The sequence below is a fragment of the Barbus barbus genome (genome assembly GCF_936440315.1).
Source record: "Barbus barbus genome assembly, chromosome: 40".
Taxonomy (NCBI): domain Eukaryota; kingdom Metazoa; phylum Chordata; class Actinopteri; order Cypriniformes; family Cyprinidae; genus Barbus; species Barbus barbus.
In genome coordinates, this window is record NC_136718.1 from 25,129,230 (window position 1) to 25,157,202 (window position 27,973).

A 27,973-nucleotide genomic window follows, 5' to 3' on the forward strand; every position below is an offset into this window, starting at 1 on the left:
TTTTTTTTGTATGCTGCAACTTTCCCCAATTCTGTAACCCATGAAAGATGGTGAACCACGTGTTTCTGAAAAGGGAGCTAAAAGACAAACTATAGTATTGTTTTTAAATTTATAAGCATTAAATATTAATTTTACATTCAGATAAGCTTTTAAACAATAAAAACAAAGGACCCACGACAATTTCAGCACTGGGAAGGGCTAAATAGTGCAAAATATGTATTTATTTATCAATCAATCATAAGAACCTGCATGATAAAAGGTGGAAAATATAAGAACAAAGAGATATCAGTAACTTCAGATCAGCTGATTGATGAGTTTCAGTTGGTACTGTGAGGAAAAATAAATAATGTTTGTGTTATTGTTTTGCAGCAGGATGGTCATGTTTCCTCTGACTTCCACTCATCAGTACTCTGATAAACTGATGATAAAGTGCTCTCTGAGTTAGATGAACATCTACAACAACCAAATACAGCCTGTTTAGAATATTATACTTCAGCACAACAAATAATTATATTTTACTATACATGCAAACACCAAATACTCACAGTTATCCACAGAACAAATGGAAACATGTCCATCAGCTGCTTCTCTCTTTGTTCTTCTTGGTGTTGATTGATGTTTATAGGCAGTCTGACTTTGTTTCATCTTGTCCTATAACGTTACGCATTAGCCCTATTTCTACCCGATCAGTTTGTTGGTATAATAATAGGTTAATTCAGTGCAGATGTAAAAAGTGTGTCAAAGTAAAATTTAAATAAAAGTACAAATATAATTTAAAAATAGCCTAATGTTTAAACACACATGAAAAGCATGGTTCAGCTCAAAGAACCCTTTTGTTACAAAAAGTGTTCTTTCTCCTAATATAGAACCTTTTTGGCATAAAGGGTTCTTTGGAGTTGAGTAAAGAACCCTAGGGTTCTATATAGAACCCCAAAGAACGTGTTGTTTGGGAGGGTTTCAAGAAAAATTATCCTAGCTCGTCCACAAACAATCTCCAGCATATTCAGTTATCAGACAGGACTGGAACTTCAAATGGGACTGGCTTCTATGGTCAGATGAAACTAAAAAATGTGCTTTTTAGCAGCAAACACTCAAGATGGGTTTGGTGAACACAGGGATAAAAAGTACCCCATGTGTACAATGAAATGTACTGCTGTATTTTTAATGTTGTGGGCCTATATTTCTGCTGGAGGTCCTGCACATCTTGTTTAGAAACATGGCATCATGGATTCTATCAAATACCAACAGATAAAAAAATCAATAAGTGACTGACTCTGTTAGAAATCTTATAATGGGCCATGTTTGGATCTTCCAACCAGACAATAATCCAAACACAAACCTCAAAAACAACACAAAAATGGGTCACTGAGCACAAAACCGAGCTAGAGTCACACCCCCTATATATATATATTAATATTATTGTTATTATTATTATTTTAAAATGTAGACAGCTTACCCTATTTTAACATTTATAATTTTTCACTTGCTGGGAGACCATAACAAATGTCAACTTTGCTTTCCATCCAAAATAACAGGATAATTTAGATGGAGTTTGTGGTCAGAGTGAAAACAAATAACCAATAACTCCCTCAGAAGCTGTTATATACTCCATCCCGGTAGTGTTTACTAGTATTTTTGTAGTTTAATACCAGGGTAGGCCAAATATATTTGTGCATGTAAATTTTTGTTATTAATATAAAAGTGCAAACTTATATGTGATGCTAATTAAGCGGCCACAATCCGTGAGAAGGGTCCATATAGACGTTTGTCACTAGGTGGCGCTGTAACATCAGTAAACTTGATATTATCAAGTATTGTTTTAAATTATTATCAAGGATTTTAAGGAAGCGTCTTGTTTACGCTCAAGTAATTGTCCAACAGATATTGTAATTAATAAATTGTAAGCGTTTCTAACATCTGAAACGCACGTGACAACTTGCCCCGACCAGACCTTTTAGAAAGGGCTTTATTGCCAAGAAGCTTCATGCAAACACAAAACGCAATAATAAAATGAAAGAATAAAATATAGCCTATACAGTTTTATATAAAATCAGCATATTAAGAAGTACCATTATGTAGTTATTTCCTAACTGTCCAGTTTGGATCCACTGCATCATTAATGATGTGAATTTTAAGATATTTAATCTGAGCTTCAAAAACATAGCATCCAAAATTATTGTGCATTTTTTGTTTGTGCATTAACTCTCACAACTGTTGCCAATAAAATACTAATTATGTGAATAGGGGGTTGTTTGTCGCAAAGCAATTCAATATTTCTTCCAAATTTGACTTTGTACGTGATCCTCTGATGTCTATTAAAATCCTGACCACCTTTAACATCACTGACAGGGGGTGTGACTCTAGCGGTGACTGGCGCAAGCATCCTCCAATCAATTACCTGCGCTCCGGAGTGGGCGGGAATAACGGTCTTGTTTCCACCAATGAAAACTCCCCGAGCGAACCCTCCGTCCAATGAGTGAAGAGTCGTCAGCTGACGCTGCTTAGCATCTACTGTACACAAGACTGGAGCTGAGACAGACGCGAATCACTGTGAATCCAGAACTTAAATAACATAAAGGTACGTCGTGTGTCGTTTCAGCATTTATTTTCCGAAAAAGGTTAAAGGTTGTGAACGCCTCGCGTGACTAGACGTGTAAACAGCAGCGTGCGTGCTTATTAGTTGAAGCAAATGCGTTAATTAACCCTATTGCAATCAAATCTGCTGTAAGTTTTGTGCATTTGGTCTTTGAATTAATTTATGATGCTAATATTTGTATCAGTAAAACCCAGCCCTGTGCAAATGAACAGGCGTTTAAATTCAACAAATTTATTGTAATATCATTATGTTATCCTTATGACATGCATTTTTAAAGTATAATAGTGATGATGATGATAATAATAATAATGATGATATATGTATGATATGAAAATAATAATGATATGATATATGTAACTAAATATAAAAATAATCTACACTATCATTATATTATCCGTATGACATGCATTTTTTTTACAGTATATTATTATTATTGCAACATCCATAATGAAGATAATAATGATAACAATCTTATTAATTAAATATATTAAATATTGAATTAAATATCAATAATACAATAACTTTTATTATTCATAAAAATTATATTTTGTTCTGTTATATAAACATAAAAATGTGACACATCTTTATCTCTCTCTCTCTCTATATATATATAGAGCGAGAGAGAGTTTATCATGTTTTTTATATTTTCCAGTTTTATTTTAATTTGAAAGTTTTAGTAATTTTGATGTGCGTTTTTGTCATTGTGCTTATTTTTAAATTTTTTGGTTAAATATGTCTATAGGCTCGGTTTTAGTTATTGTAGTACTTCAACTAAATGAAAACTATTTCAACATTTTATTTCCGTTATTTCAACTTTTTTATGGTTTTAATTTTCTGTATGCTATTTTATAAATATTAAATTGTTAGATGAAATGGTCAAATGTAACCAAATATCTTTAAATATGTGCCCTTTTAATTTTTTTACATTTCAGAATAGATGTCAGTGTGCATATATAATATTTACATTTCAAGTGAAGACATTTTTTAATGGTTTTCATGTCATGTATGGCATTATATAAATACTAAATTGAAAATAGCAAATGTGAAAAATATATAATTAAAGATTCCTTTAATTATAGCCTTTTTACATGTTTTTGTTGTTAATTTCACAATAGATATCCCTGACCCTGATGCATTGAGTGTTTCATGATTTGATGCTATATTAATTTGATATTAATTTGCATGATTCTATATATACATGCATACACACACACACACATGTGTACATATATATAATTTACCATGGGACTTTATGCATGGAGTGAATGCGTCAGATCTCCATTCCTGTTCTTGTCTCATCTCACCTCCCTCTCTCTTGCTGTCGTCCTCAGATGCAGTTCATGTTGTTGTTCAGCAGACAGGGGAAGCTCCGTCTGCAGAAATGGTACGTTCCTCTGTCCGATAAGGAGAAGAAGAAGATCACGCGGGAGCTGGTGCAGACTGTTCTGGCCCGCAAACCCAAGATGTGCAGCTTCCTGGAGTGGAGGGACCTGAAAATCGTGTATAAAAGGTCAGTAGAGTGGCAGCAGCTTTAAGGTTTTGCTTTGTTTGCTGTCTAACTGATGAAAACACACATCGTTAACCTGTTTTTGGGTGATCGAGTGGCCTATCGTCTATCCCAGAGCAATGCTCTCAACAGGCACTTCATTTCCACTGAGACAAACGTAGTTACTGTACATCCACCATTTCTTTCTTGACGATCATATCGATCAAAAATTTGAGACGTTCCACAATGAAACTTGCAAAATAATAAGAAATCTGGACACCACACAAAAGTTTAGCAGCGCATGAGTATTACTGTTGTTTTTTATTAATATTTTGAATTTGTTTTTATTTTATATTTCCCATTTATTTTGGTTAAGGCTTCAGTAATTTTATTGTTATTATCATTTTTATTAGATTTTGTTAAATTTGTCTATGTAGTTTTTATGCATTTTTTTTCCCTTCACTTTTAGTTATTTTAGAATTTCAACTTAAAGTAGTAAACAAGTTGTTGAAATAAAATAATTGTATTTATTTATGTTAACATTTATTTTATTTTAGGAAAACATATTTTCTCTTATTTAACTGTAATAACCAGTGAAGTGCATAGTGTAAGACTATAAAAAAATCCTGTGTTTTTTTAGTTGGGAATGCTGTTTGTTTTATTTAATTACTATTTTTTTGTGCTTAGAAAGAGGTTAATGAATTAACACCATGGCTACTGATTTATGCATGCTGTGGAAAACCCTCATTGCTGATTGGCTTTAATTATTAGCTAAAGCTGGGCTTCAGTTGAAGTAGAGCTACTTGTCACTTGATTGCTTTTGGAATGATTTCAGTATGAAATGGCACTGACAGCCCATTTTACTTCTGTCATTTGATGTATTTCATAGTAAAATTTAATATGCAATGAGACACATGTAGGACTTGATTTTATGAATAACATGCAGAGATGAGTTATGAATTAACAGGGTTATTACTGTAAACTAAAATTATTCAAAAATCATTGCTTGATTGCTTTAAACAAATTAAAGTACTGAAATAACTAAAGCTAAATAAACTAAGCCTTAATAAAAACTAAACAGATTTTTTTAAAATTAAACTAAATTGTTAAAACATTTATTACAATTTAAATGCAAACAAAATATAAAAAGTAAAATCAAATTCAAAATATTAACAAAAACGTTAATAGTATGTTGATGTGACACTGTTTTCAGCTTTTAAGTGTTTTGGCCATTCATTTACACAACAGTGGCATTTTGGGAGCCTGAAAATACACACTTCTGAAAACTCCCAAAGTGTCAAAGTGTTAAGCTCTACATGGTGTTCAAAGTGTTTTCTCATAAAGTTTTAGATACTGTTATTGTCTCAAATTATTAAAATGTTCACATACTCGGAGCTAGTTTATGGGCACAAAATGATGATGGAATTAGGATGATAATTAGTGTTTCCGTCTCTGGACTGCAGTTGATGTGCAGTTTTTCAGGACTGAACAGCATGTGTAGTTTGTGTTTCTCCTCATGTGAGTGTGTGATCGTTCACTCGGATGGGAGTGTTGAGATGATGCTGTTTCCATGGCAGCGGAGGAGGGGGTACATACACACTGACCTGAGACACACACACACACACACACATAGTGAAATGGACCCACAGACACCCAACCTGTACCGGCACTGCATTGTTTTATATATATCTAATGTTTCACTATATCACTAGAATAACAGTAAACCTTGTAGATTTGAATGTTTCCTATAGGATATGTGAATGTTTGCGCATGCAAAACTACATTTAAGGATGCTTATAATGGTTGCCAGAGCATTTCTAAATGGTTGCTACACTCCTAAAAATAAAGCTGCTTGATAGGCTCTTCAAGCGATACCACAGAAGAACCTTTTGTGACCCTGGACCACAAAACCAGTCATAAGTGTCAATTTTTCGAAATTGAGATTTATACATTATCGGAAAGCTGAATAAATAATATTTCCATTGATGTATGGTTTGTTATGATCGGACAATATTTGTCTGAGATGCAACTATTTGAAAATCTGGAATCTGAGGGAGCAAAAAAATCTAAATATTGAGAAAATCTCCTTTAAAGTTGTTCAAATGAAGTTCTTAGCAATGCATTTTACTAATCAAAAATTAAGTTTTGATATATTTACAGTAGGAAATTTACAAAATATCTTCATGAAACATGATCTTTACTTAATATCCTAATGATTTTTGGCATAAAAGAACAATTGATAATTTTGAGCCATACAGTGTATTTTTGGCTATTGCTACAAATATACCCCAGCGACTTAAGACTGCTTTTGTGCTCCAGGGTCACATTTTTGGTTCCACAATGAACCATTCAGTCAAAGGTTCTTTAAAGAATGCCATCATGAAGCACCTTTATATTTAAGAGTGTAAGATGTTGAGAGTTTTTATTATGCTGATATGCAGTTGCTAGGGTTTTCTGGGTTATTACCAGTAGAGATGGGCTGATTGATCAGTTTTGACCCTTCGCAAGGAGTTTGATTGACAGGCAATCTAACCAATCAGAACACAGAATCTGCCATTTTTGTCCAACAAGCAAACCAGACAGGAGAGTAGATTAACGTCGGTGGGCTTGAACTTGAAAAATGGTGTGTGTGTGTTGACGTCGTTCCGTAGCTGAAACAAGATACCTTCTGATGTTCATTCATGTTTCTTTCTGGTCATAACTAATAAAGAGGGCAGTCGTGGCCTAATGGTTAGAGAGTCGGACTCGTAATCAAAAGGTTGCATGTACAGCGAATGAAAGTGGATGTCCAGCGCTCTCCACCCTCAATACCACGACTGAGGTGCCCTTGAGCAAGGCACCGAACCCCCAACTGCTCCCCGGGCGCCGCAGCATAAATGGCTGCCCACTGCTCCGGGTGTGTGTTCACGGTGTGTGTGTGCACTTTGGATGTGTAAATGCAGAGCACGAATTCCGAGTATGGGTCACCATACTTGGTCGTATGTCATGTCACTTTTCACTTAAAGAGGAAAAGATGATTGGTTCATGTGCTGCTTGAACTGAGGTGCTACAGCAATCTGCCACAACACATTAAAGAGCCACAAAATGGTATTTACTGTTTGAAAAAATGACAAAATTTGAAAGCTGAGACTTTGTTTCATACCTAAAGGCCCGGTTTCACAGACAGGGCTTGCACTAAACCAGGATTAGGCCATAGTTCAATTAGCCAAAGTGAAAAAAAGTTGCGCACATCCCACAAACCCAAAATAGGGCTCAGGTGCAGGACAAAAAAATCAAATTATAAATTCTTTTATTGCAACGTTTCGACCATGAGGTCTACGTCAGGCACAGATAACCGGTCCTGTCCTGTGCCTGAAATATCTGCTGTTATTTGCTAATGCACTTTGAACTAACATGCATAATCATGATATTATTAAGATATTAAAATGTATTTCGATTTAAAAACCACAGTACATTTTCATGGTCCAGTACTGTTTTTTTTTTGTAATAGAGTTTAGCTCTATTTCACTTGGAGTGTTATGTTTGTTTTCATTCAGTATTCAGTATTCTTGGGTATTGCAGGTCCACACACACACACACACACACACACACACACTAAACTTTAATACCTTAGTGTTTTGTGACATTATTGTATGTGTGTGTGTGTGTGTGTGTGTGTGTGTGTGTGTGTGTGTGTGTGTGTCAGCTTCTGAGAACGAGCGGAATACAAATCTGAACATTGGCATAACTGATTTAGCAGTGTATGATGTTATTGTGTTTTCTGGTGCGTCTGAAATGAGCAGCGTGAGCTGATTGTGTGCGGTTATGATTTGTATCGAGTGATGAGTGAATGTAAAGTATGTGGCACACGTTTGCTGTGTTTCTGTTGGAGTGTGCTGAAGGGCGTCTGTCCTCACGTTCGCTTTGTTCTCTTCTTTGTTTCATGAGAGGTCGAGTCGTGAACACTACAGATTCAGAGAGTGAACGCAGGAATACACAATCACACACCAGCACTTACACCATTTGCACAATTTAATTATAAAGACTACAGATCAACACAAACCCAAAGGCTGTTTCTTAACATACCTTATAGGTTTTTTTGTTGAAAAAGAAATGGTTTGCTTTATGAATCAATTTTACAGTGGAGATTGTCCCTGTATATAAGGATAAACACATGCAGTTTTTGGAATGATTCAGCATTTGTTAATCAATCCTTCTTAATTAAAAAAAAAAAAATGTTTTGCACTTTTATATTTTAAGTCATTTTGTATTTTGTTGTTTACTCTTTTTAATTTTATTTACATTTACTACATTTGCATATTTTTATGCACAAATTTTCATTTTCATATTTTTATTTAATTTATTTTTTATAAATTTATAAAATATAATTTTATTTTTGTTGCTTTGTTCACTCAGTTTCCATACTTGTATTGCATTTTAATTTATTACATTCCCTTTGGATAGTTGATCTTATTTTCATTTATTTGCATATTTTTATAAATTTTTTACTTCTGCACTCCACTTGCATGGTATTATTTATTTTATTTTTTATTTTCCATTTGTATTTTTATTATTTTTATTTTAAGTTACAGTTGAGGTCAAAAGTTTGCAGAATCTGCTAAATTAATTTTACCAAAATAAGAGGGATCATACAAATGCATGTTATTGTTTATTTAGTATTGACCTGAATAAGATTTTTCACTTAAAAGATGTTACATTTAATCCACAAGAGAAAATAGTAGTTGAATGTATAAAAATGACCCCGTTCAAAAGTTTTCATCCCCTTGATTCTTAATACTGTGTTGTTACCTGAACGATCCACAGCTGTTGTTGTTGTTTAGTGATAGATGTTCATGAGTCCCTTGTTTGTCCTGAACAGTTAAACTGTCTGCTGTTCTTCAGAAAAATCCTTCAGTGACTGTATGATTTTTGAGATCCATCTTTCCACACTGAGGATAACTGAGGGACTCATATGCAACTATTACAGAAGGTTCAAACGCTCATTAATGCTCCAGAAGAAAAAACATACATTTTTTAATTTTTTTTTTTTGGACATTCACTCCATTTGAATATAGTTTAATTTTATTGTATTTTACTACCTGTTCACTCTAGTTGCTTATTTTAATTTTCTTGTAAATGACCCATTTTACACTATTTGATATAGGCTTCAGACACTTTAGCAGTACTGATGGAGTTCTTTGTAACGCCAGTAAAACACACTAAACTGAAACTGCGGCAGAAAGAGAGTCTAGACAGATGAACAGACTGTGGGCTGTAATAATGAACGTGACCTTGTGTCTACAGCGGTTCCTCTGGTTCTTCAGGCTTTGGTTCTGTTCCAGATTGATTCCCTCACAGCTCGCCTCATTTGACCTCTGACCCCAGCCGCCCTCTCTTAACAGCCTTACAGTCTGTCTCCATCAGCTCTGTCCAAACAGAGCATTAGCATTGCTAAGCAGCAGCGTGTTTGTTTGGATGAAACGTCTGTCAGTGCTTATTCTGATGTTGTACAGTATTACAAAAGTACATGTTCCATCCTGGCTGGTTTATCCTGGCTGATTTTTATTTGTCACATACACAATTATACAGGGTATAACCAGCAGTGAAATGTAGGTTTATGCAATTTCTGACAGTCAGTGTGTACAGGTTTATATATTAGTTTGTGTGGAAACAAAGTTGCACTAGATGTACACTAGTTTATGAGGTTTGTGATTTCATATTTTTGTTAGAATCAAATCTTAGTCACTCGTCACTTGCCTAATAACTACTGTTAACTCCATTTGCAAATTATTTATTTCTTGTTTGCCCCATTTTCATATTTTTATTTGATTTTATTTGCATTTTATTACATTAATCCTATTTTCATTTTCATTTTTTATTGTATTTTGTTACATGTACTCCATTAGAATATTTTTATTGTATTATTACTTGTTAAATTTATTTGCATATATTTTTATAGTATTTAATTTTGTTTTCACTCCATTGGCTTATTTAATTTACTTTTAGTCACTCCATTTGCAGTTTTTTTTTTAACAATCATACATTCATTAAATTGTATTTTTTTTTGTATTTTGTTTTTTATTCACTCAGTTTGAGTATTTTAATGCATATTTTAATTTTTTTAGTACTTGTTCATGTCGTGCATTTTTAAAATCATTACATTCACTCCATTTGCATTTTCTGATTTTTTTTCATTTGCATAGTTTTGTATTTTTTTTATTTTATTGTAAAATGTATTGTTATTCCTTATTTGCATATTTTTATTTTCTTGTTCATTGACATATATTTTTATTTTATTTGATGAAATTCAGTCATAGATGCAAACTCCTCACCTTTTGGTGAAAACTCACCTTTTTGAGATAAAAATAGGTCACCTATGAGATTTGTGTAGATCCAATGAGAAAGTGTTTTTTTTTGGGGGGGGGGTCTTTTTACAGTACCATTAGTACCAATTCATATCTGTACCCGCTTGTAGTCAACCAGTTTTAAATGCTCCTGTGTGTTTTTGCGTGCATGCTCTGGTTTCGAATTACAAAACCGCAAGTTTATTTACATGTTTTTGCAGCCTTGAGTATTGTAGCCAATCACAGGCATCTCTGTTGAAAGCATTGGCCGGTCAGAGGTGTTTTCTGTAGGTTAATCAGAAGAATCCCCTCTGAACTCATTTTTTGTTTTCGTAAGTTTCCAGAGTTCTAGACACTTGCAGATTAATCAGAGAGAGACAAAACGTATACACACGATGTAAATAAGATTTATATAAATAAGAAAGTCATTGATTTATGAGGAGTTTTCATGTGAGTAAGCCCAGTCAGTTGTGCTATAAGAGCATTGCTCTGTTTCTGTAGAATCTCTACATAATCCATTGACAATTTGAAGTAAAGTTGTGTTTGTCTAAGAGGACCGAACGTCTACGTATACTGTTTCAAGTGTGACAAAGGCGAGAGTAAAAAACTAACGTGAGTGAATCATTGCTATTGGTATGATTGACAGTGATAACTGGGCGGAACGATTTATCTGACAAACCGATGTCAAAAATAGAGCTGTGCATTAAGTGATGCAGTGTAAACTCAGAGTAACTAAACTACCACAGCAACAAGCCTGTATTAGCTCAATATATTTAGCAGCTTCTACAGTTAAAACACTCTTTTTGATGTGTCCTTTTTAAGGCAATGTTTAAAAAATGTAGTTTTTAAAATAAATCTAAAAATATTTAATGCATTATTATTTAGCCTAATTATACTTGCTATACTACTTCTGTACAGTACACTACTAAGATTTGTTATCATTTATAATAAATTCAAAATCAAGACCTGGGGCCTCATGTATAAAGCTTTACGAAGATTTCATCCTACAAGTGTACGTAGGTACAAAAGCTAGATTTTGCATACGCCGGAACCTGTGCAAAAATCACTTTATAAATCCCAGTCAGGGGAAGATTGTGTGCACGTGCATCTCCACCCCAACTCCTCCTGGAAATCACCATATATGGTTTTACTATGCATAACCTCATCTGCATATCATTTCCACGCATATTTCCATCCACGTGACACCATGTTTTAAAGGTAGAGACATTAAGGAAATATGAGATACTAAATGCCATTTGTGCCACATTAATTTTTATTGCCAAAATCATCCAGTATGTTTTAGAATAAATATATCAAAATATCCATAAAAACAAAACAGTTCTCAGATAAATAGCCTATTTTAGAATATAGTTGACCTCATTCTTTTCCACTGACCAAATAGTATTTCAGTTGTTTTAAACAATTCAAATCAAATTAAATTTATGCAGTTTTTCTGAAAAGGTGAACATCTTTGATCTATTTTTAGTGGAAATGGATAAGCCTATATTGTAGTGTAAATACAATTGTCTGATTCGGCGCGTCACTGACAAAGTATTTTAAAAAGGAAACGTGTAAATCTTAGTTTTCTTCAAGTTGTATCCTTCAAAAACATTGATATTTTTCATAATGTTGTGGAGGTGCCTTCACACGCCATCAACACCTCCGTGCATTATCATTATTATTATAATATTATCATTGTTCCTATTCAAACCGGAAAATAGACCATTGCACCGAATCCAGCAGTGTCCGCCGTAATATAGAAGTAAGTGTGCATCATTAATCATTGTTCTTGCTAAAAAAAAAGAAAATTCTCATAACATGAGTTCTGCAGTTTAGTTTAAATATGAATTATTATAACACTCCTCACTGTCAGTACAACATATCATGCCACAGGAAAAGGGATCAAGCGTATCCACTACAAATATGTCTAAAATCATATAATTGTGGGTTAACTTCTGTGTAATGACTTCATGTAATTTCAGTGCTTATCTCCATTAATGAGAGTGGAATATTTAATGTAAATGTGTATATCGAAATGAAAACTTCATTACTTTTCTCACTCCAGGAAAAATAGTGTGTAGGTACAATCAAGAGCATCCGTACGGTGCACACAAATGATGCACATTTTGTGCGTACGCAGCATTTATACATGGAGGCCCCTGAAAACTAGGGAGTGGAAATGGCAATTGAGCTATTGAGTGATCCACTGCTGCCATCTACTGGATATAATGGTAATTCCATGCAATTGTCAGTTGTCACCCATTTTTTTTTTATTGTGCCCATTTGTGTTAGTAGGCAGCACACCTGGTAGCTAGTAGCAAATAAACTTAATATACATAATATATGCGTATTTGCAGACACATGCATATTCATATTACAAATTTGACAGAAGTTGTATTTGCTGAATTCATTCTCATTCTGTCTGTCTCGCACACAAACGCAGTGAAAGATGACTGTCCAGAAGACTAAATGAATGACCAACCCGTCTGCTGATCACAGCAGCACATTATCACAGAGAAAAACGCTCGCTCAGCAGCTCTCACCGGCCAGAGGTCCGTCTGAGAGAATGAAGATTAATGAAGTGTCAGCTGGAAAAAGAGTATATATTATTTTTATTAAACCACACACACACATACACACACATACAACTTATCAGACAGAACTAGACGATTCATTGGACGATAATCGACAAATTAAGACTTTTGTCAATTTTGTCCATTTGTCCTGCCTGTATAGATGTGTCCACATGTGGTATCCCACAATCCTCCAGTGTGTGTGGTTTGATGGTAGCGGAAAGAATAATAATGCTGTTTGATGGAGAGGTTGAAAAGTGTAGACAAATTCACAAATGTCAAATAACGTTTTTAACACATGACTTAATTTCTCCTGAAAATAACCATTGTAGTCCTTAAATGTTTGCTTGGTTTAATCTAAAGCTTGCTTGAATTTGATCATTAGATGTGACATTACTTTTCTTTAGAAGTCGATCTGTGAGCAGTTTCCTCAGGAGGTGCAGAAAAACATGTTGCACTCCGTCAAAAATAATATCACTCCTGTTATAATCAATAAAGCTGTCTTTTTTTTCTGACATTCTCCACAGCTATTTCATTCTGTTTTCCTGGTCTGACATAGAAATGGTTTCTCTCATAAATAACGTGTACAATGCATTTTTTGTTATACCTTTATACAAGCAATACCTATTCTCCCAGTCATCTATATCTCAAAGTCACACTGAGTTTCTAATTCATGTATATGCAGTTAAAGCCATTTTTAAACCATACATTTTAATTTGTAAATGTATACAGTTTGCCGGTTTTAGTCTAATGTCTGATCTAATTGTCTTGACAACCTTGACAACCACATAGAAACACCTTGGTATCCACCCAGAATATTATAAAAAACACATACGGTAGCAACAAGTGTAAAATCACTCAGAACATCTTGGCAACTGCATAGTAACACTTTGGTAACCATCTGGAATATTGTAACAAAGACACTGTAGAAATACACCAGAACACCTCGGAAACTGCATGGCAGCATCTTAGTAACCATCCAGAACATTTTAGCAACCCCATATTGTAGCAACACACTAAAAACCACTCAGAACACCTTGACAACCGCATAGTAACACCTTGACAACAATCTAGAATATTACAAGAAACGCATACTGTAGCAACGCATTTAAAAATACTCAGAACACATTGACAACTGCATAGCAACACCTTGGCAACCATACAGAATATTATAACAAAACACACAGTAGAAGTACACTAAAAAAACATTCAGAACACCTTGGAGACTGCATAGCAACACCTTGGTAACCATCCAGAATGTTTTAGCGACCACATACTGTAACACACTAAAAACCACTCAGAACACCTTGACCACTCCACTGCATAGCAACACCATGGAAACCATACGGAATATTATAACAAAAATGTACAGTAGCAACACACTAAAAACACTTAAACACCTTGGCAACCACATAGCATCACCTTGGTAACCATCCAGAATATATTAGCAACCACATACTCTAGCAACACACTAAAAACCACTCAGAACGCCTCCGAAGTCACTTTGCAACACCTTGGTAACCACTCAGAGTAACTGATTCAAATCAGTTTGAATTAGCGACAGTGCACTACAACAAATGTTGTGTTTATGTTTTAGATACGCAAGTCTGTATTTCTGCTGTGCCATTGAGGACCAGGATAATGAACTGATCACACTGGAGATCATCCACCGCTACGTCGAGCTGCTTGACAAATACTTCGGCAGCGTAAGTCATGCGGCAGAAAATAAACTGACGTTACTAGTTGCCTCCAAAAACAAACACGATTGCAGATAACAGTGATTGATCTTCACAAACTCAGGTCTGCGAGCTGGATATCATCTTTAACTTCGAGAAGGCGTATTTCATCCTGGACGAGTTCCTGCTTGGAGGCGAGGCTCAGGAGACGTCGAAGAAAAACGTCCTGAAAGCCATCGAGCAGGCAGATCTGCTGCAGGAGGTGAGGCACCTGTGCTTCCTTAAAGCATTTCGGGGACAAAAACATTTTGCAGAGCAAGATAGTTGAAGTTAATTAGTCAGTTGACTTGTTTATATCTAGCTTCTACAGAATAATAACACATCAGGTTTAATGAGTCTCTTGCTGTCTTGAGTACTGAGGTTTATTACCGCCACAGCAAAGCAACAGGGCTGTTAGCGTACATTGTGTTTTTGGCCTCTCACTTTGAATTGAATAGTAGAAATCCCTCAGGAGCTGCAGGTTCACAATGACTCATTGGTTATTGGCGCACACACACACACACACACACACACACACACACATTGCTCTTGTGTGCGTGTTACCCAGCCGGCCTGGCGCTTGCAAAACAAAACGTTCCTTTGTTCGTTACAATGTAGAGGAACTGAGCTTTCAAACACAGTCTTTTCATCTTCGACTTCATGGAGTCTTACAGACGTGCAGATCTGCAATATCTGTCCTGACATTGGGATTTCAGATTGAAGCTGAAGTGTGTCTTTTTTTTAAGTTACAGTGTTTTCTCGTATTCCATTTGAATGTGTAGAGTTGCTATAAGTCTAAACTGAAGTCTAAATGACTGCCTAGTAACACTTTTGCAATCACCCAGATCCCTAAAAACCATATAGCAACACCATAGGAACCACTCAGAGCACTCTATCAGTCGCCTTAGAACTGCAGAGCAACATCCTGGCAACCGTCCAGAACAGTGTAGCAACACAAAAAAAAGACTTGGGGTACCTTGGCAGCCACATAGCAATGCCCTAGCAACCGGTATGGCAACCATCCAGAACACCTTGGCAACCATGCCCTAGCAACTGGTCTGGCAACCATCCAGAACACCTGGGCAACCACATAGCATTGACACAGCAACCACTCAGAGCACTCTAACAGTTGTCTCAGAACCGCATAGCAACACCCTAGCAACCATCAAGAACACTGTATCAACCGCATAGCAGCACACTAAAAACACTCTAAACAACCACATGGCAACAATTTTGCAACCATCCACTGCATTATAGCAACCACATACTATTGCAATGCACTAAATACCTATTTGATCTCCTTGGTAACCACATAGCAACGCCACAGTAACCATTAAGTGAACTCTAAAAATCACTTCAGAACTGCATAGCATCACCCTAGCAACCATTCATTATAGCAACAACATACTCTAAACATGTTGTCAATCACTCATAATACTGTAGCAAACGCATGGCAACACTATAGGAACCACCCAGAACATTTTAACAGGCATCTCAGAACCGCATAGCAACACTCTAGCAACCATTCAGAGCATTATAGCGGCCTCTTACTGTAGCAACTAGGACTGCACTCGGCTAAAGATTTTTCTGGTCGACTTGTAGTCGTTCATTTGAAGCATTAGTCGACTAATCGCACGTTTATTAATAAACAATTTAAATCATTGTAATGAGCCTTGCCTTCATAGCCTAATAAGTGCTCAAGTACACGCATAAAGCTTGCCACAGCACACCGGCAGAAGTAATGATTATTAATGTGTCAGGGAAAAATAGTAAGGAGGCTGCATTAACATTTGAATAATTTGATAAACTCGTGCTTTTTGTTTTCGGTTTAAGAGATGAAGTCGGCGACACTGACTCGTCATCTCCGCACTAATGATGTGCCTGTGTGCACGTTTCATACGGATACATAATCGGAGAATATTTGTTTTCCATTTGAATTGGTTCATTTGAAAGTAGACATTTCACTCTCTATAGATATATTTTTAAAGTCTGTAAGGCAAAGATATACACAATTTCACACTCAAGTTCACAGAAACTGAGACGGCAGAAAGCGCATCACGTTTGCTTTCATTATTTTACAAAAGCGCGGTATTGTGAGTGCACACAAATAAAGAGTCTTTACAGATTTGAAAGATGTATGACTAAAAAATGAGGGAGTATTTTAAGAGCAAGTGAGCGCACCGGTGCCTCCATCTGTCCTGCAGTAAACGTGCTTCTTTTCACACTCCACACAGACACTTAAACAGCGCACACTTTTCTAGGTTAACATTAGATTGAGCGGCCATGTAAAGTTGCTAATACTTACATATTTCCGATGATAAACCATATTTGAGGTCGATGTATGATAGGCGAGCGTTTGGATGTCTATTACTGTAGACTAGCCGTTTATGATCTGTTAGTTAGTCACGGACTGCGTGACTTTGCCTGTGGATTTTTTATGATTTTTTTCTCCGACTAAGCGACTAATAAAATTTTGGTCAACTAACGATTAGTCAACTATTAGGGGGCAGCCCTAGTAGCAACATTCTAATAAATGCCCCAAACACCTTGATAATCACATAGTAACACCTTGGTAACCTTCTAGAATATTAGAACAAATACATACTGTAACAACACACTCAAAACCACTTAAAACACATTGGTAACTGCATAGCAACACCTTGGCAACCTTCCAGAACGTTAGAACAACCACATACGGTAGCAGCGCACTCAAAACACCTTGACAACTGCACAGAAGCACCACATTTACCTCTCAGAACTCCAACAGTCGCCTTAGAACTGCATAGCAACACCCTGACAACCATTCAGAACACTGTAATGACCACATACTGTAACAACACACTCAAAACCACTCAAACACCTTGGCATCCACATAGCAACACCTTGGTAACCATTTGGAATATTATAACAAAACGAATTGTAGCAACACACAAACACTCAGCGCACCTTGGTAGCCTCATAGCAACGGCATGACAGATTGACAGAACATTCTAGCAATGCCCTAGCAACTACCCAGAACATCCTGGCAACTGCATAGAACATGATAGCAAGCAGAATGTCCTAGCAACCTCTTAATTACAGCCTAGTAACTAGCTAAAATTATAAATATCCAGGCTGCTTTAGCAACTGCATGGAACATGCTAAAAACTACACAAGACCTTAGCGACTGCATAGCAACGGCGTGGCAACATAAATTGCGCTTGCAGTTCCGCCTGGTGCCTCTAGAGGAGAAATGACGCACTTCAGCTTTAATTCAGGTGTGCTGCTGTAGATACATTTTCACACTGAATTTGATGTCTTTCTTTTCTCTGTTGCTTTCTGTATCCTTCCTTCCTTTTGCCCAACTGAATTGTTTTGATTTACAGAATCTAGATTTTCAGATCTGTCTGCTTCCAGGTATGATTTATGGATTATTGACCGTAGTCGTCAGTCTCCCTGTAGCTCTAGTCTTTAATCTGATCCCAGTGCAACGTGATTTTATTCTACATGTCGTTAGCTTCCGATCTGTCCTCTGGACACCACAGTTAATCTGATCTAAACAGGAAGTTGATGACATGTAGAATTTTTCTCAAATAAAAAGGTTAGAGTTAGTAGTAACTATAGACTGAGTGAATCTCACGAAAATGGGTCACATTTCAACACAAAACCAAATGAATGACACAAGAAATAATATTTTACATAAAGAAATTTTTTTGAAGAAAATAATATCACATTGTAAAATCTTAATGACCCAAAACATAGACTTGATTTTTAGTCAAACAAAATAAAATATTTTTTTCTCTGTAATCTTCCTCCAAAAGCAAAAGGAAAAAATTAAAGAATGTTTTATAAAATATATAGTTTATATTTTGATTGAGAGAAAACAACATGATTAATAGTGATTAATTACTTTCTTGTATTATATGTTGAATTTTAAACAATGCATTTCCACTTAATCCATTTTTTTAAAAAGTAAAATACAAATATTATGTAAATATGTAGCTATACTTAAAAAAAAAATTAATTTTCCACCCCAAAATCAAAATGGAAAAGATAGAAAACTTATATTTTAAAAATAAGTATTTCTAATTTTTAAATGAATGACATTTTTAATAAATTTTTTTAATTAAGATTTAGTTTTTGCATTGACATTATTTGTTTCCTTATTTTTTTTTTTACGTAAAATACAGATTCTTATTTTTTATTTTGATTGAATGTTCTTGACACGTTTTGTGAGATTCACCCATTTAGTTACTAATGAAGCCAAGCAGTTTAGTTCCTGTATATTATCATAAATTCTCCCAGCACAAGGGTTTTTAGATGAATGAATGATGTGATTGGCTGTTTTTGTAATTCAGGTTGATTTAGGCATTAGTTACAGACTAGAGGAAATAGAAACATTCATTCACCATCGTTAAACCCAAGTTTGTGGAGCTTTGAAAGCGGACCGGAGCTGTGGTTTATCATCTCTGACTGCGATCCTGACAGACTTTGTCCCGAGGGCCAAATTACAGGCAGATAAAGAACGAGAGAACAAAGACGTGCTGTCCACGCTTTAGCAGCAAGACATGACCTAAATGTGCCATTTACACACGGAGCACTGCAAAACGATTGAACTAGTTATGCATCTTCATACTGTCATCATGGTTCGAGTAACTGCAGGAATTTATGTACGAGATAAACAAATGTGCATAAATAACATACAAAACCATAATCGGCTTGAGCCTCGGGGGCTGCCGTAGTCCCGACTGGGGTTTGTCCTTTATCCGCTGATTTGAGGTCAGATTTGTGTTTGATGTTTTTAATGAATCTGCTTTGGGTTTTAATGAGCTTCTGCTCCGTTTCAGCAGTTTTGTTCATACATTAAGTAAATAAATGAAAATCATCAGATATTTTTACACATTAAACCAGTCAAATCACTTAATTATTGTGATTTTAACTACTATTCTTTATTATCAGTGTTTGTGTACAGCATTTTGACCAATGAATTTACGCTCAAGCCAGTTTTTTTCCCTCTAAAATGTACAAATGTTACGTGTGAATTTATATATGAACTGTTGCATCAAAAATATTACCTATTTCCCAAAGGCGCATAATGTGGCACATTTATTTTTGCGTATACTTGCGTAAAACAAAACATTGTTACTTTACATATATTAGTAATTAGTGCATTTTACATTTTCATGTTTTATTTTAGTAAATCAAATTAAATATAGATCTAATTTGATTTACTACAATAAATGTGAAATGTGACCCGCTTTCATGAGATTCACATGAAAGCGAGTCACATTTGAACACAAAATTAAAAGATGAACCACAAAATAATATTTTAGATACTTAAAACTGAAAATATAAAAATAAAAAACTATTTTTAAATAATATTTACAATTTATCAGTAGTGTGTAGGCCCCATAAACTCACACCGGTTTAGCAGAAAAGGGTTAAAAGTGCATAAATTGTCCTGGAAATCACAATTTTCCATGCCCATAGGGCATGTGTGTATATAATTTAATCATTTTATTTCATCACTCAGTGTTGAGATGCTTATTTTCTGCAGCCAGTTGCACAAATGTTGCCATTATGTTTGTCTTAACTAGTCCAACCAACTAGCAGTTGGGATAAAATCATCTTATGTTGTTTTGATCAAGAAAAAATGAGTTGTAATACTTCGTCTAAGCGGTTTATGCAACTGGAGTGTTTTTCTGAAGCACACATTTACCTTCAGTCTGAGATGTAGTGCGGTTTATAGACTTTTTTTCAGTCACCGTAACCACATTCTCATTCAGTTGATCTTAATCCGATTCCAAGAAATTCTGGTCTCCTGTGAAACGAATTTGGGGTCATTTTGTGGAATCGGGCTGTTTGATTGGCTGGTGTTTCTGTCCATAGAGCCAGACTGAAGACTGGGGCGGTTTGGCCAATGAGGAGATCTTATAAGGGAGTGGAGTCCCGCCCACCCTGTCAGCCTATTGGTAAATGGTGTGATTTGCTTGAGCTGAATTCTGATTGGGCATGACGAAGCTCTCGCTCGCTCTGATTGGTGGAGACGTGGTGACGTGAGGGGACGTTTAAACTGCTTAACTCTTGACCTGGTCACAAGATTTAGGCTGCATCCCAGTTCACAGACTAAAAGTATGTGGAAGTATATACTTTTGAGTTTGTACAGTACGCTGGAAGTGGGACCAAGAAATAAAATAATGTCTTAACATGCAAAATAGTTTTTCCAAAGCGAGCAACTCTGTGTCTACATGTAAGAAGAGTAAGAAAATAAAATGCAAATAAAATTGATGAAATAAAATAAAATTAAGAAAATAAAATTGCTAAATTTACTAGCGATTTTTTTTTTTTTTTGAGTGAAAATAATTTCTACACTTCTTTTCGGTGTTATGTAATTATGAAAAATTATTTATTAATATTTATTATGAATTAAATAATAATTCAGAGTTTGCAATAACTAGTTGGTAATCCATTCTGAACTAATCTATATTTATAACTGCAGGTTTTGCTTAAAAGAATAATTGTGAATCATAACTCGGCATATACGATTAATACATTGGGGGTGAAGTTATCGGTTTACATTTAATTATCAATATTCAGCAAATGACTTAAATATAATATAAATAATATCATTAAATCATATATTAATAATATAATAATGTTTAATATTTATTGTGCTTTTATTTATTTATTTATTTAAGTTTCTTTTGTTCTTTCTGGAAATAAATAAGTAAATAAATAAATAAAAATCCAGTGTAGAAGAACATTATTGAATTATTATAATTATTATTATTAATTAATTGCATTATTTATATAAGAATTAAATATTGAGCATGCAATGTAATTTGTCACTGAATATTGTATTATGTAAAATAGTACACAGTTTGTACTGCAGTGATTAGTACACTAGTAGTAATCCATTCAGTACTAATCCATATATTTAAAAACTACATATTTTGCTTCATAATAAAAGATTTGGAAGTGAATCCTAATCTGGCATACTATGCAAACTGGGTTGCAGCATCAGTCTTAAAGGGCCAGTAATAGTAATTTGTGTCAAGCCTTCAGTTATTGGTTTGCATCACAATGACAGATTCAGTAAATGACTGAACTTGTTCTGTGAATACATGCATGTCATGCAGATGAGTTGCATTAAAAACACGCACCCCGTCTCCACAATCAGACGCTCTTGATGTGTGTTTTGACCTCTGACATGATGCTCGATGGGAACTAACCAGCACGGGATGACTAGTGATGTTTTAACTGCATTTCATGCCTGCAGTGAGCGGTGTTGCTCTGTCAGCGCAGGAGCGGGAGGGACCTGATTATGTGTGTGCGTGTGAGCTGAGGATGAGACATGAGTGCCTTCCTTTTCATTTTGGGGCTTCGGTGCTGCATAAATATCCCACTGCATCAGAATAAATCGCATTATGTGGCGAGGGGTTTGCGTTTTATGATGTGATCTCTCTCTCTCTCTCTCTCTCTCTCTCTTCCTCGCTGTCTGCCTTTTGCTGATGTTCTTGTTTAAATTTTTGTTGAATTTACACATCATATTCACTTTTTATACAGTTGAGTACATCCCATGTAACCTTTCAAAAGCTCTCTCTCTCTCTCTCTCTCTCTCTCTCTATATATATATATATATATATATATATAAGCACAAGTATGTAATATAAATTCAAATTAATGAAATTTGAAAAAATAAAATAGGTAACATTTTACTTGAAGGGGTGTGCATAAGACTGACATGTCATGAATATGAAGGTTTTATGCATGTTTATGACAACTGTTATTAATTCAATTCAATTCAAGTTTATTTGTATAGCGCTTTTTACGATACAAATCGTTGCAAAGCAGCTCTACAGGAATTTAAGTTTCCACAATATATTTTATATATTGCAGAACCTTAATATGTTTGACTTGGATTGTTGGATTGTTTCCAGGTTTCAGTCAGGCAGAGTACATCAAAATTATTATCTGTGATCATTTCATTTACAATAACTGCTTTGGGTGCGAGTGATCTAATATTTAGGAGCCCAAGCTTTAAAAAACTTTTTGTTCATTTATTTTGCGTTTTTCTGGTTTAATCACGATCAGATTTTTTCTAGACCCTGCATTAAATTTATATTTTGACCTTGCTATTCGGGGAACAGACACAGTCTGTATAGATTGGACAACGCAAGTACTTCTATCTTTTAAGTGGGTAGAACAAAAGTCATCATAGTAGTTATTTGAGAATTGAGAATTAAGTGTCATTCGCTCAGTTATGTCATTTTTAATGCAAAGATGACATTATTTGACCTAACCCTACCCCTAACCCTAGCCCATAACAAAGACATCTCAAACAATGTAATTTTAGCATTAAAAATGACATAATTGAGCAAATGACACTTACTGACAGTTGTCATAAGCATGCATAAAAAACCTTCATATTCATGTCATGTCAGTCTTATGCACACTCCTTCAAGTAAATTGTAACCAAAAATATATTAAATGCATAGCTAAATATAAAAATAATTTTAGAATGATTTCATTATATATAAACATATATATATATATGTTTATATTTTATAGTTATTCATATATAAATAGTTTTTAATACAGCATTTCTTTTGTTCTTTCAGAAATGTTCTGGAATTACTTTCCCAGGTGGGTCGCTCTCATTAGTTAATAAAAGAATATTAATAGTCCTAAAAATAAAATAATCTTTTTTTGATTTGCATGTAATATATGACCTCAACATGTTTTTGCGGTTTTCACACGGACTGGTTTCATATGATTTAATTTTAATAATCCGATTACCGTTCCTTACTTTCTCTGTGTAGTTTAATTTTGGAGAAACCGATTTCAAGCTTAGGTCTTAAACTTCAAACGGACGCCCTGCCGCCTGAAATGCCTCCCTCTGTTTGCTGAGAGGGTTTTAATTGAAAGCACACACTCCCTCGCTCAGTCTAATGAGAGCTCAACCCGGGAAAGTCACTCCGGAACATTCCTGAAAGAGCAGAAGAAATTCCTCACAGACTCAGAGCTCAAAGTCAGCTGATTGGGCTTAATTACAGAGCACAGAGGAGGCGCTGGAGCTGATCTGAATCAGTCTTTGATGAGAAACCTGCGGGAGCCGCTGTAGATGCAACTGTGAGATGGATCTGGAGATGGATCCATACACAGTTAGCTGCTGGAAAGTGAACTCTAGTGTCATGACGCTGCCGTTCTGTGTGTTTGTGAATGTCCTGCAGGTGTTTTGAGTCCGAACATGTCGGCCGAGTCCTCTGGACTCTTCCAGAGTTAAACCGGTTCAGATCGACGTGCTTCAGGTCTGGGATTCCTTCCATCTGTAGAATGGTTTTTCTGTTGTTAGTGCAGAAACACCACTAGATGGTCCGTTTAATGTAGCTGTAACGAGTGTTTGTGTGACGGGTTTGTAATTCTGCCCTGTTTGTGTGTGTCATTGTGGTCCTCCTGCTCTAAATTTATGGTTTATCTTGTTGTTCCCCATCCTGTGTGTTAATGTAGAGAGATTTACAACTTGTTTTGCTTCAGGACTGACACTTTACTAAAATCACCATAAAAGTATCTTATAATTGTCTGAATTGCATTTGTTTGGTCAGAAATACAGTAAAAAATTATAAAATATTTTTATGGTTTAAAATGACTATTTTCTGTTGTAATATATTTTAATATTTAATTTATTTCTGAGATCAAATCTGTATTTTCAGCATCATTACTCCAGTCTTCAGTGTCTCACAATCCTTCAGAAATCCTTCTAATTTGCTGATTTGCTGCATTTCTGATTATCATCAATGTTGAAAACAGTTGTGCTGCCCAATATTTTGTGGAAACTGATACATTTTATTTTTCAGGATTCACAGATGAATAGAAAGTTCAAAAAGTGCATTTATTTGAAATATGAATCTTTTGTAATATTATAAATGTCTTTACTGTCACTTTTGATCAATTTAATAGATATTGCATCTATTTCTTAAAATAAAAATAAAATCATAATGACCCCAAATATTTGAACGTTATAGTTAGTGATCATATTTAGTAGAAATATTTATATATTTGTCATGCATATTCATTTTTTGTTTGAAATAATATTCTCTTTATAGGTAGTTTTGCTCATTAATATTTGAGGTATTGCATTGAAAATCAATTTAATGCATATTTGATGCATACAATAATTTTCTTTCAAATGAAAGATTTGAATGGTAGTTTTTATTGCAATAAAACAGTACTTGCACTACATAAACCTCTTGTAATTTATTTTAATCTTATGACAGGGGTGGTTGATTGCGATTTAACTTTTTTAACTTTAGTTGTGTGTAATGTTGCTGTTTGAGCATAAACAATATCTGTAAAGTTAAAGGGATAGTTCACCCAAAAATGAAAATTTGATGTTTATCTGCTTACCCCCAGGGCATCCATGATGTAGGTGACTTTGTTTCTTCAGTAGAATACAAACAAAGATTTTTAACTCAAACCATTGCAGTCTGTCAGTTATATAAAGGCAGTCAATGGGACTCACGGCTTTGAGAGAAAAAAAACAAACATACACAGACAAAACCAAATTAAACCCTGCGGCTCGTGATGATGCATTGAGGTCTAAAGACACGAAACGATCGTTTTTTTTTTCCTCTCAAAGCCGTGGCTCCCATTGACTGCCTTTATTACTGACAGACTGCAATGGTTTGAGTTAAAAATCAAATTTTCATTTTTGGGTGGACTATCCCTTTAAGACACTGAAAGGTCAGTGGGAACGGAGATATCGTCTTTTAAAAGTCTGTTTGGTAGGGACTACAATGAGCTAATTCCTGGGTTGGTGACATCACAAACCCAGCAATTAACATAAACCCCACCCCCGGGAACACGCAACAAAGGGGGCGGGGCCATGTTGCGCTGCTTTTCCACCGGAGCACATGCAACTATTGCCCATAATAGTAAGGGGTGTCACATTTCCAGACAATACGCGGGTAATGAATCACAATACACTGGGCCAGTTAACCAATCTGAGCCCACTGTGTATTTAGGAGGGAGTGGTATCATAGAAACAGGAAGTCAACTGTAGAAAGTCTGACCAACTTGTGTATTAAGTGCATTTACATGTGCAATAAAATGCTATAAATATTATAAATCTCATCAACTCCATCAGCATTGATGTAAAATTAAAAATAAACATGCAAAATGTAAATAAAAATGCTCATATTATATAAAATGATTGATGCACCATGAAAATGTGGTAATGCTTAAACCTAAGTGTGTCAGTTTGTCTTAACCTGTTTTTACCAGTAATCGCTGCGAGGTTGTGCATGTAAACTGCTGTGTGTTGAGTTGATATGGCCTGTCGATGGTTTGTTGTTTTGCATGTCGTCCTGCACGCGTCTGTCCGTCTGCATCTCACAGTTGTGTGTTTGCCTGCACCATTATCAGTGTGTGTTTGTGTGTTTCTCCTTCAGCCCCGACATGAGTACTTTAACGTGCCCGTGTACTGATTGGCTGCATGCTGAGCCCCTCCCCCTGCACGCCTGCAGGCTCCGCCTCTGCCTCCAGCACCGTCCAATCAGAGAGCTGCATCTTGGACCCTGTCTCACCTGCACACTGTCCAACTGTGTGTGTGTGTATGTGTGTGTGTGTTTAACAGTGCTGTACTAAATCAATGTTATTCCTGTATCTTGCTCAGGCGACTCTCAATCATGTAGTTTGAGGAAATCAAACCTTATTGGTGGACGGATCTGTTCTTCACTTTGAAGACACTGAATAATTCATTCAAGCTGTAGAGAACCAGGCTATAAAGATAAAAGTAGACTCTCAGCCTTTGTTTCAGAGCAAAACTCATATCTTCCTTAGGTTTTCCAAATTAACTTTTACAACTAAATCGGTTGAAAAACACTTACGTTGAGTGTCTGAAAGCAGGTAATTTTATGCAGTTTGATTCTCAAGTAATTAGTCTTGTTTTAAGTGTATTTTAAGATGTTTAAAGAAAATAATTTTGATTTTGTTTGTGCACATCATTGCAACTTTAGTTTGTTTCTTTCTTGATTTTAATAGAAAGTTATAGCAAATTAGCAGTTTTTCAATTTACACACAGATCTACAGTGGCCTCCAAGTACTTATTTACACAATTAAATCACATGTGAAATGTATGAATGTTATTGTATTAGATAAAATATTAAAATGTAATTTTTTTTTAACCCTGTAGTGCCTGACATGTGAAAAAAGTCATATTTAATAGTCATATATATACAGTGGCATGCAAAAGTTTGGGAACCCCTTGCAGAATCTGTGAAAATGTGGATAATTTTACCAAAATAAGAGAGATCATACAAAATGCATGTTATTTTTTATTTAGTACTGTCCTGAGTAAGATATTTTCCATAAAAGATGTTTACATATAGTCCACAAGACAAAAAAATAGCTGAAATTATTAAAATAACCACATTCAAAAGTTTGTGAACCCTTGGTTCTTAATACTGTGTGTGGTTACCTGAATGATCTACGACTGTTTTTTTGTTTTGTGATGGTTGTTCATGAGTCCCTTGTTTGTTCTGAACAGTTCAACTGAGCACTGTTCTTCAGAAAAATCCTCCAGGTCCTGCAGAATCTTCAGTTTTCCAGCATCTTTTGCATATTTGAACCCTTTCCAGCAGTGACTGTATGATTTTGAGATCCACCTTTTTACGCTGAGGATGATTGAGGGACTCAAACACAACAATTAAAAAAGGTTCAAACATTCACTGATGCTCCTGAAGGAAACACGATGCATTAAGAGCCGGGGGGTGAAAACTTTTGAACAGGATGAAGATGTCCAAATTTTTCTTATTTTGTTGAAATATCATATTTTTCCATTTAGTACTGCCCTTCTGACGCGACAGAAGATACTTGCATGTTTCCTGGAAGACAAATGAAGTACAATTTACCTTGATCTTCAAATTCAAAAAGTTTTCACCCCCCGGCTCTTAATGCATCGTGTTTCCTTCAGGAGCATCAGTGAATGTTTGAACCTTTTTTAATTGTTGTGTTTGAGTCCCTCAATCATTGATTTGAAAATGTATTCATGTTTAGTGATGCAAAATGAATGTTTTGACTCTCATCACACTGAGAATATGAGTCGTGATTTAGTTGATCTGTATCCTGAATGAATGTAAACTCGTGTGCATTTTGTAACAATGTAGAAATAAACGCATGAAATGTGAGAAATTTAGTGAAGTGTGTGCTTGTTTATAGCTTTAGATTTAATTGTAGAGCTCATGAAACCTGTTCGGGTGATATTTTACATGAAAATCAAAGAAATTTATATTTTGCATAAA

The 27,973-nt window shown here is 35.2% G+C and overlaps 1 protein-coding gene across 5 annotated transcripts; it reads left to right on the top strand.

The window, feature by feature from the left end:
* Positions 1 to 2,483: 2,483 nt before the first annotated feature.
* Positions 2,484 to 27,860, top strand: LOC306859343 (AP-1 complex subunit sigma-2-like). 5 transcript variants are annotated; one of them, XR_013783299.1, is made up of 8 exons: positions 2,511 to 2,578; positions 3,928 to 4,106; positions 14,576 to 14,684; positions 14,779 to 14,916; positions 18,059 to 18,089; positions 23,906 to 23,983; positions 26,123 to 27,197; positions 27,691 to 27,856. XR_013783299.1 is itself a non-coding variant. In XM_079400348.1 (7 exons), the coding sequence occupies exons 2-6, from the start codon at positions 3,928 to 3,930 to the stop codon at positions 23,956 to 23,958; spliced, it is 510 nt and encodes a 169-aa protein (XP_079256474.1). In that variant the 5' UTR covers positions 2,484 to 2,578; the 3' UTR covers positions 23,959 to 23,983; positions 26,123 to 27,858. The 5 variants fall into 5 exon arrangements, 3 of the variants coding, with proteins under 3 accessions (XP_079256474.1, XP_079256475.1, XP_079256473.1); XM_079400348.1 differs by having other exon boundaries at positions 2,484 to 2,578; positions 26,123 to 27,858; XR_013783298.1 differs by lacking the exons at positions 18,059 to 18,089; positions 23,906 to 23,983 and having other exon boundaries at positions 27,691 to 27,860.
* The last annotated feature ends 113 nt before the right edge of the window (positions 27,861 to 27,973 follow it).

Excerpts from the sequence above, each read along its gene's own strand:
- LOC306859343 (XM_079400347.1), top strand. The coding sequence starts at position 3,928 with ATGCAGTTCATGTTGTTGTTCAGCAGACAGGGGAAGCTCCGTCTGCAG. Across the intron at positions 4,107-14,575 it reads CTGAAAATCGTGTATAAAAG|ATACGCAAGTCTGTATTTCT; the intron begins GTCAGTAGAGTG and ends TTTATGTTTTAG. Across the intron at positions 14,685-14,778 it reads TTGACAAATACTTCGGCAGC|GTCTGCGAGCTGGATATCAT; the intron begins GTAAGTCATGCG and ends TCACAAACTCAG.